The 10753-nt window shown below is 36.2% G+C and overlaps 1 protein-coding gene across 3 annotated transcripts in view; it reads left to right on the top strand.

The window, feature by feature from the left end:
* LOC141908094 (parafibromin-like) overlaps positions 1-10753 on the top strand; it is a 139057-nt gene that overhangs the window by 120952 nt on the left and 7352 nt on the right. For 2 of the 3 annotated variants that reach the window (XM_074797928.1, XM_074797926.1), the window contains exon 11: positions 4519-4610. In XM_074797928.1, the coding sequence (XP_074654029.1) occupies positions 4519-4610 (92 nt within the window). Of the gene's footprint in view, positions 1-4518; positions 4611-6980; positions 7525-10753 lie in introns of those variants that run through there. The other variant, XM_074797927.1, reaches the window with a different exon arrangement.

The following is a 10753-nucleotide window of genomic DNA, read 5'->3' as shown; positions in this document are numbered from 1 at the left end:
TGAAGTGTTTATTGAGCTGTACTCTACCTATAGGCCTTCACTGTAAAGGAGGAATCAGATTTATTAAAATGCATGTATTAGTGATTAACTGGTTCTTACTTGCAATGATCAATCACAATTATCAATGACATGTTATTGGCAGAAATGAAGATTTTTTTTTTTAATTTCGTCTGAGCCGACCAGACTTTTATAAACCAGACTTTTCATTTTTTTCATCATTAATGAAACTGGTATTTCATTAATTCTTATGAATTAAGTTACTGTGGAGCCCCAGAAAGATCTTTTTTTGTTCAAAAGACCTTTCGCTCGAAAAAAATTTTTCTGTCAAGTGTCATTTCTGGACATGTATGTCTGAAAATAGACCAATTAGTGGTTACTGAGCCACTGACCCTGTTTTCAATACGTTGTGAACATATTACCGTGGACTTTAATTGATTTTATATTTTAACAGTTTTCTTGTGAAAGCACCCAAAATACGGTGACTTTTCATGAACTTCAGTGTGATGGTCGGCTATTTTATGGCCTCTGATGCTCTGAAAGGCTTAAAATTTTTTTAAATTTTCTTCGGGGAGGCCAAGTGCAGGGCAGTGCAGTGGAGAGGAGAGTGCACTGGAGAATGCGTGTTTATAGGGGGCTGATTTCAAACATGTTTCAGTGACGTTAATTCCCGGCGGTTTCCTACGGATTTTAGAACCAAAAAATATTTTTCCAAATAGTTCAAAAATGATGTAAAAGTACAGGGGATGTTGGGGATGGTCTCACTCAGTTGGTCCGGTGTGATTGGTAATCAAGGGAATCGTAAAAGCGTTCTGTGCCTGTTTTACTTATCGTTGCGTATTGCATTTCAATGTATATTCAGGTATTGCAACACCGATTTTGTATCTAGTTGAAAACCAGAAATTCGGGCATTTGATTCATTTTAATGTTACAATATTTTAAATATTTTTCAATTTTTGGAGTACGGGACTTATATTTTACTTGTCTTTCATGATTCTTTGCGCAGTTTTACCTAATTCACAAACATACATCAACCTACACTATGATTTGTCAAAAAGGCGAAGAAAATATTGTAATCACATAATGGTTGGTCTGAAGCTTGGGCCCATGCCTTTTAATCATAAGAAATATCCTATTGTGAAACTATAACAAACAAAAGTAAGGCAAAAAGTTGATCTCTTCAGTAACTAAACTGGTTTAGTCTCACGTTCAGATATTTTCAAGCCCCTCCAATTATAAAGTTTACCACCAACAATTAGGTAAATAACTTGTGGGTAATGTGGTAGGCACAAAAGTAGTTGGTTGTGGGTTTTGATAAATAACTTCGTAGGTTCAGCTGCCAACTATCGTCCAGCTTGTGGTGCCATCTCTGCGAGTAGCGAATCATGAGTTATGACACCGAATTATGACACCTGTGATTTAAATCAGGGTCATACTCTAGTTTTTATTTTGCCTAATCAGACGATGATCTGTTACAATAAACAATGTATTTTCTAAGTATATTTTCTGATTTGTTCATGGCAGGTGAGTGGCGAGTTAACCATATTAAATCTTTTGTCCATAAAAGTCATGCTTGGGCTGGATCTGTGTGAAATTACCCGATCATTCTTAAATAATGATTACGAATTTTGTCCTCAGTCGAAATTGCTGAGGGTTAGATTCAATTCCTTGCGGGAAGTGTGGTAATTTTGGGGGTAAATTGTGATTAGCCTGTGAATGTTGTATTTTAGCGTTTTTAGCATTGGTTGACGTCTATGACGTCATGCCAATGCAAGTAAAATGGATCGAAAATAGTAGTACGAAAAAATAGCGCCGACTCTTCTCATTTTCATAGTAACTTCAAATTGTCACTCCGTTCGCGTAAAACATTAGAAACAGCTGAAAATTACAAAAAAAAATGTCCAAAATGTTATTCGATCGCATTTTTCTCGTTCATTATCTGGTTGATGAGAGCGGGTTAAACAATCGCGTAGCGATATGTCCGCGTAGCGTAATTATGTACCTCCTGTTTATAAATATCACAGTGTTTGGATATCACTGTTATTCCAACTATCAGTATCCATGGGATTATTTAGGATTAATTCTCAGCGTCAGAATACGTATTTCTTGAGCAGTGGAACGGCAGCCTACTCGTGACTGAAACCCGTATGTGATTGTGCGGGAACGCCTTTACTAAAGTTAAAACCATTTCATGATGACACGAAACATCAAACGGTAAACGGTAGGCTACCACCATGATACGATATCACCAATAAAGATAGATCATTTTATTCAATTTTACCAGAGTTGTTTATTGGAGGAAAATATCATTGTTAAGTACGCCGAGAACAACCATGTTGTATCATCAATCAGTTGACTGACATTGTAAATTTCGATTCGGCTATATTCTAGTTTTCACTTTAGGACGCCCTACCCGCCTGCTGCGCACTCACAAGGCGGTATCACCCTCTTACGCACTCGGCAGAGATTCGCTTTGTAATGCGCGCCGGGAAAAAATACCTTTTATCATCTTTTCCATGCATTAAACAACAGTGATTAAATTTACGCGTTGTTTGTCATAAATTGCAATATTGCGATGGTTATTTGCCGTTGCTGTAGTTTTTTTGGAATTGAATCGAGCGGCCTCGGTAGCTCAGTGAGATATAAGGCGTGATGCTGTTGAATCCACTATCAATGCTGAGTGACAAGTGGGTTTGAGTCCTGCTGGCTGCGAACAGTGTGCGGGCAACACTTCAAAGGCTGTACCGTTGTGAGGTTAAATGAACAATCCAATAGGAATAGTCTTGGGAAACCAAGATCCAAACGACGTACGTAAAGCCAAACAAACAAAAAGACAAACAAACAATCATCAGCCGGCCTCAGTAACACCAACGCCGGCATCGCTCTCTGCGACGTTTTGCATGCGTACATGCATCAGAGCTTGGAGCTCTAAGATCAGAGGGTCTTGCAATTGCATTCAGAAAAATCGTTCTGTTTTTGTTTTCATTTTCAGTGGGGCCTAACAGTTCATGCGTAAAAATGGGTTTTTGTATCCAAATCTTGATTGATATAAATATCTTGGCTGGGACATGATGGAAAAGATCAGAATAAACTAGTTTTGTCTTTTTAACAGAATCGCATTAATGAGTTTTAACAGTACAAATAGCCTAGGCTAAATCGTTCGGCAGAAAATAAATTCATTTTCAGGAATAAAATCGTACTAGACAAATAGACCTTTAAGTCTGTGGTCCTCCCAATCAACATCGTCATAAAGAATTGCCGGCGGATGTAAAACATTATAACCACTTAATACCACAGTATAATCTACCAATGCTTCAAGGCCCCTGGGCCTCTTGTTTGATTGATTGATTTATGTTATTATACCTAAGCCATAACTCGAGAATTATGGAACAGTAATCAAATGATTAGAATAGTAATTTTGTCATGAATTTATATTCCACTTGATAAAACAATCTGTTTTAATTTAAACAGGGTCATTCTCTAGTTTTCATTTGGCCTAATCGGATGATGATATGCTAAATAATCAATAAATTTTCTAGTCATATTTTCTGATTTGTTTATCACAGTGATCTCATTAGTTAGTTCCCAATCGTCGGTCGTTGTCCTCAAGATACAGAACCCAATAACTGACACAGTTAAGAGGAGTCAGCTATTACAGTAATCGGCCTCGTTTTTAATCGGCCTCGTTTTTTCGTAATTTATACTTTATTATACTGTCAATGTGATAAATGAAAAAATCATTGAGACAAGGCTCTGAGCAAGTTTGAACCATAAACCTTATTTTACCAGATCACTAATCGAAGGTGTTTTGCTAGTTCTAGTTTTTTTATGTCATTCTCTCAACGAGGTGTGTCACAAATTTTGTATGAGCTCAAGCTCTTAAGATAATTATCTCTTGTTGATTATCAAATATAGCTGTAAAGCAGAAATCATGGAATCATGAAATCATAAAAAAATATTTATATCAGGAATAGGATTATCAGAATTCAATAATCCAAATAATTTTGAATTCAAAATTACATTTAAGCAGAAATGGTGGAGTTAATATTTGTCGTATTTGCATTTCATAAAAAAGCAAGACAGTTCAGGGATGAAAATCTTCCGACCAAAGACGGATTTCCGACCTTCTCTTTTATTTTCTTCATTCCTGAGATCAGTGTAAATCACCTCAATCGCGCATGTCACATTGTTACTAAGGAGTGCTCCTAAAGACGGTTTTTTGCGGTAGTTAGCACAATTGTGGAGTCGGAGAAACCAATGTGGCGTCTCATTCGAAAAGCGGCTCTGATTCGGAATATTTTCTGACTTTTTCAATATGGGCCATTTTCATCCCTGACAGTTATACTAGACGTTATACCTTGACGTTTATGCCTGCACGTTTTTTCCCAATTTTCTCAACAGTCATATTGTCAATGGATCATGAATTCTTATTCAAAATTTGTATAAATAACATATGGATGTAGCCAAATAGATATTCTTCCTTATGTCAGCCAAGTTTATATCATCTACTTCTTTTTCTAGGGAAAGAGTTGTTGCCGTCTTTGTTCAAGGGCCAGCATGGCAGTTTAAAGGTTGGCCATGGAATGGGAATCCTACTGATATATTTTCAAAAGGTTGGTAGTGTTCAGCTTGCTTACCAGTCGATTTTTTAGCCCACTTGGGACTTAAGTCCCAGCGGGCTATTGCGTTCACATCTACTCTAAACACATCTTCAGCCCATAAACTGGCCCGATCAGAATCAAGAAGGCCAACTGGCAGCCACTGTTGTGCGCCAAAATCACTTATTACACATTTTTGAAGTTTTTGAGGGAAATTTTGAAGATTCTATGATCAATTACCTTGTTCTTTCGTATATATTTGATTCCCCCAAGGGTCCATCAGCTTTAAAAGAATTGGGTCGATCGGACTCAAAATGGCCGTCCTATGACCTTTTCTGTACCAAAAAATGTCATTTTTGGCCCAAATTCTGAGTCCTGTAGCTTCCTACTGGTTTGCCATTTTTCATTGCAATTTGTGATGGGTATTCTATGGAAAGGGATCTTTAATTCCTGAGACTGGTATTTTCGATCAGCCAATTATCATGGGATTGGCGGCCATCTTGGTGTCATCAGTACTCATTCGTAGGTGGAAAAATGTTTTTCCACATTATATTGATACCTAAGCATATTTTGTTACCACAATCACTTGCAGCTCAGTTGTAGCTCATACCATGTTCTATGATTGTGGTGAGTTTCAAGGTCATCGGTTATTCTGTATGGTCACCAGGGGGCGTTGAATAGTAGAATAACTTAGTATTTCCTTATTATATTGGTACCTAGGCATATTTTTGTTATCATGATCAATTGCAAAGTAGTAGCTCATGACATGTTCTATGATTTTGGTGAGTTTCAAGATCAATGGGTTTTGCATATGGTCACCAGGGGGCATCGTATAGTAGAATAACTTAGTATTTCCATATTACATTCCCTTACAAAAAAATCACACATGTGATTTTTTTTAAAAACATGTATGATTTACATGTGTAAAAATGGGACATTATCACACGTGTGATTTAAAAGATCACATGTGTGATACAACCCTGTATGTGAATCACACGTGTGATTTTGTCCCATTTTTACACATGTGATTCACATTCAAGCTGTATCACACGTGTGATTTTCTAAATGACACATGTGATTTTGTCCCATTTTTACACATGTGAATCACACGTTTGATACAGCCCTGAATGTGAATCACACATGTCATATAACACAGTCATGTGTGATTTATAACGCATGTGATCCGCAGTCATTGTTCCAGCTCCACACGACTATTCACGAAGAAGTATAAATGCACATTCATAATGGTCAATATTTGACCACTTCTTTCTCTGTACATGATGTTTTATCCAAACTTCACAATTTCCTAAAAACCCATTGCCTGAAAGGAGATCCACATAATGGCAAAACGAAATGTAGTTTCAAAATTACCAACCAAATGTAATAACTCACTTGTGTACATGTGAATGGGAATTTTATTTTCAAATATTTACAGATTTACTTCGTCGATTTATGCTGTTTCAGGTTTTGTCCAATCTTCTTTCTAATTTCGACCGCGGTAACCCCCATCTATACTTCAAAACATTGATCTGGAATGAGACAAATTTATAAAACCTTTTAATATTGCACACAATTCCAAACAATAAACCAATAAATCAATATCCCTAATATCAATCATCTGGTCACACCTATCATAACAGGACTCTTGACCTCTTTTTCAGTAATTTTTTCCGGCTGAAAGCATACATTTCATTTTTCATATACCCGGTACATAAATCACTACTCAAGGAAATGTATGTACTCACTCCCTGAATTAATAATGGAAAATTCTATTTTCATTTGTAAGTGATTAATTCATATGTAGTCCTAGAAAGAATTGGCAAATAGTGTTCAATACCGGCTGATCATTCAGTTCAACGGTAAGGAATTATTTGTATAGTATGCAAACAAGCGTCTTTTTCATGACTGGACAGATTGTGATTTAAAAAGAGTTCATGGTGTAATCTATGCCTACTTGAAAAAGCTAGGCATGGACATGTTGTACTTTGCCATGCATCAAATAAAGTTTGGATGAATTTGATTTAATTGATTCAGCACACGCCTCAGATTTTACCGATTACGTAAATTCAATCATCATTGTCGCCTATAAATATTTGATGAAACACAATAATACTTGCCTTGGAGCTTGAATTCAAACACCAGACTGTTGGAACTTAGAAATTAACCATGAAAATTGACTTAAAACAGCAAAAACATCCTCAAAATAATTGCAAATGGCGCCGTGCATGCCTGCTTGCTCATTCCCAGTCCTTTGCTAGCCGTTGTGAACGGTTCGAACCCGTAAATACCTGATAATTTTTCGAAGTCTTTTTTGAATAAATATATTTTTTTTTAAACTCAACAGCAAATGCAAAAACATATAATAATCTTATTTTATTTATTTAGCCGAAAGAAAATACAAACTAGAAATGGAGATACTAGGTTTTTGCACAGTAGGCGCGGCATAAAATCTAATCACGAACGTGTTGAAAATGTGATCTGTGTTGTTGAGCCAATCACATGTGTGATTTAATCACGAACGTGTTGAAAATGTGAAATAATGAGTACAGTTATGGAAATATTTTTATTCCAAAATGGACTCTATGAAAAAAATGCAGATGTTCAGAAATTGAAACCAACATTGGAATGGTTCATATCCGAAGTGATCACATGTACAATCACACGTGTTGCAGATTGGAATAACTGATGTTAATCACATGTGTTATTCCAGCGACTGAAAATATCATATACATTCATTCTATTTATTTATTTTCATGGGCTTGCATGCTTGCAAGCCCATATTGCTATCACACAGATTGATAACTTGCTTGGGGAGTCGATAACTTTCGTTAGAAACTTTCTTGGGCTCTGATATTTGCACACATTTAATGCAGTAATAAAATCTCGGTTCCTTTCGTATATTGGTCATATCGGTTGTCGTTTTCATTGTTTTATGATTTTGTTTAATCGTTTTTGTTATTTCACCAGCGCATACCAACCTTGGTTGAACGTGCGTGATCAGTCTTGAAATTGGTATTCATGCGCAGCATAGTGCTGTCGACAATTCAATTCATTCTTTATTGACACAATTAAAATATCCCAATAAAAAATTTACTTTCACGTTTTTGAAAAATTCTTTTCATTTTCTTTTACTTTCATTAGGTGCCTGCGTTAGCGGCTATTTGTAAAATCTCTGTATGAACATTTATATTTTTCAGTTTAAATATCTAAAACTTGAAAACCGCTTTCCTGTAAAATAAATTCTGAATTGAAGACTGGTTCCCTGTCTCCAAAGAACCAGGGGGTGGTAGTCTATGGTGGCAATAAACTTGATCGGATGATCGTAGTGGATTGTCATTTGAAGGAAATGCAACTTATTCTTGCTTAATTTCTTTATTATTTTAAAAAGAAAAATCGTGGCTCCTATCTATTTTCGTGTTCGCTTCTTTTCTCCTGAAGTCACTCGAGTTAGTCTCGTTTTTTCTTTCAGTTGTAAATGTCTCTATGCAAAATCATTTCAACACAATCCGATAAGTAATCTAGCAATTACCAACATGATGATAGATTCCGTATTGACACTACAATATTCAAATAACAACTACCTAAAAGCTTGCCCTAACTTCCACTTAAAGTCCACGTCTACAATAAAACCATTCCGATTCCCAGTCCCCGTGTGTAACATTTCATGTAGTGATGTGAGACAACACCGATCTCTTAGCTCTTTAAAAAGTAATCAGTTCAAATTTCGATTAATTCTTCTACAGAAATACAAAACCACCAAGCCAGTTTTGAGTACAACCATGTCAGCAAGCCCATTTTTAGCGAACCTAAGGTTCGCTTTTGCTATCACTAGCTGATGACGTCATGTTTCCAATGCATTTGCCTATCGCGAAAAATTTCAGTAAAACGGGTGGCACACTTTTTATCTAGATGGTCCTGAGATATGATTTTTTTTTATCAGAGGTGTCATATAGTATCTATTTTACAATCTGAAAATTTCATAGGATTCTGAACTCGTGTTTTTGTGAAATAATCGAAAATATACCAAAATCGAAGCAAATTGCCGTTCTTTTTGTATGCATGTGTTTCTGTGAAATCAAAATAGACTCGGACTGCTAGTACTATAAAGTTTTGGGTGTTGTTCAAACATTTTGACATAATTTTAGCTGGAAAAACGCCTAGATTTACTTCCAGGCCGGTCTAAACGCAGGGGTCTGACTCGCCTAACTCTCTAATAACGTGGCTCGACCTATGAACTATCGTTTCTTGGATAGATCCAAGAAATATGGTAGCCTATTAGGAACATTTTTAAGTGTGGACAGAATTCGCCGAATGGTGGATTTTTATTTTAAATTCGAATCAATCGAGATCAAGGTTAAATGTTATTTTATAATATTTCAATCGTAATGTTGACATTTTGTTTCAACAGATCAAAGTTTCGGTTTCTTTGATTATATTTGTGAATGACCCCAATGCGTCTCCGTACACTAGACACCGTGCACTACCGCATTTCCTGGTTTATTCACACGTGTATTTCCACAGTATTTCTGCTCATTGAAGGTAAGATATTCTATGAATAATGATTGTCATTGGTCCTTAGTGCCCCGAAATTGTCTACTACTACAGCAAGATGTTAGTACGGGACCGACGGACAGGATATCAATCCTCTTGTCTGGTATTACACTGTGATTGCAATTCAATTCAATGCAATTTAATTTTCACTTTATTTCTATTGATCTTACGCATTGTTTTACAGATACCGGTACCCCAAGAATGCACCACCTCGACTCATTGAAGCAGGAATTATAGATTTTTCAAAAACACGTTTCAACCAATATTCTAAGACAAAACTTCTGATATGATTAGGCCTAGCTCCTATCCTATCCTTTGATAAGAATTTTGTTATCTGAAAATAAATATGGCCAAGGGCCCATCAGCATGAGAAAAATTGGGTCGATCGTTCTCAAGATGGTTGTCCTGTGACCTTTTTTTGTGCCCAAAAATGTCAATTTTGGCCTGAATTGTGATTCCTGTAGCTTCTAATGGTTTGCCATTTTTCATTGCAATTTGTGATGGGTATTCTTTGGAAAGGGATCTCTTATACCTGAGACAGGTATATTAGATCAGGCAATTATGACGCAATTGGCGGCCATCTTGGTGTCATCAGTACTCATTTCGTAGATGGAAAAAAGTTTTCCCACATTATATTGATACTTAAGCATATTTTGTTACCACAATCAATTAAAAAGTTGTAGCTCATGACATGGTCTATGATCGTGGTGAGTTTCAAGGTCATTGGTTTTTGTATATGGCCACCAGGGGGCGTTGAACAATAGTAGAATTCCTTAGTATTTCCATATCATATTGGTAACTAGGCATTGTTTTAAATCAGATCTATTAGTGTGCCATAGCTTTGGTATTCATAAAGAGCGCCAAAAGTTTGTTAATTTTCAGTGGTACAACGTGCGTGGAAATGTGAGTTTGACTACAATGACGTCAGCGGTCAGGGGTTTTTCACAGCAAACGCGCACCTGCTGTGTACGGCAAACTGGTGAAAATAGCCGGCTTTAAAGTCTTATTTCTCAGATCATTTGGAAAGTTGTAGCTCATAACGTGTTTTATGATTTTGGTGAGTTTCAAGGTCATTGATTTTTGTATATGGCCACCAGGGGGCGTTGAATAATACAATAACTTATATCTTATAAAGTATTTCTATATTATATTTGTACTTGCGCATATTTTGTTACCACATCAATTGCAAAGTTATAGCTCATGACATCGTCTATGATTGTGGCGAGTTTTTAGGACATTTGTTATTCTATATGGTCACCAGGGGCGTTGAATAGTAGAATAACTTAGTATTCCTTATTAGATTGGTACCTAGGCATATTTTGTTACTATGATCAATTGCAAAGTTGTAGTTCATGACATGTTCTATGATTGTGGTGAGTTGTAAGGTCATTGGGTTTTGCATATGGTTACCAGGGGGCGTGGAATAGTAGAATAACTTAGTATTTCCATATTGAATTGGTAACGAGGCATATTTTGTTATCACAATCAATTACAAAATAATAGCTGCTGACATGTTCCATGATTGTGGTGAGATTCAAGGTCATTGGTTTTGTATATGGTCACCAGGGGGCGTTGTATATTGAAATTGTTAAATTGTTGAGCATTTG

The sequence above is a fragment of the Tubulanus polymorphus genome, chromosome 7 (genome assembly GCF_964204645.1).
Source record: "Tubulanus polymorphus chromosome 7, tnTubPoly1.2, whole genome shotgun sequence".
Classification (NCBI taxonomy): Eukaryota; Metazoa; Nemertea; class Palaeonemertea; order Tubulaniformes; family Tubulanidae; genus Tubulanus; species Tubulanus polymorphus.
Note: the sequence above shows the minus strand (reverse complement) of the source record. Positions and strands in the feature narration are given on the sequence as shown.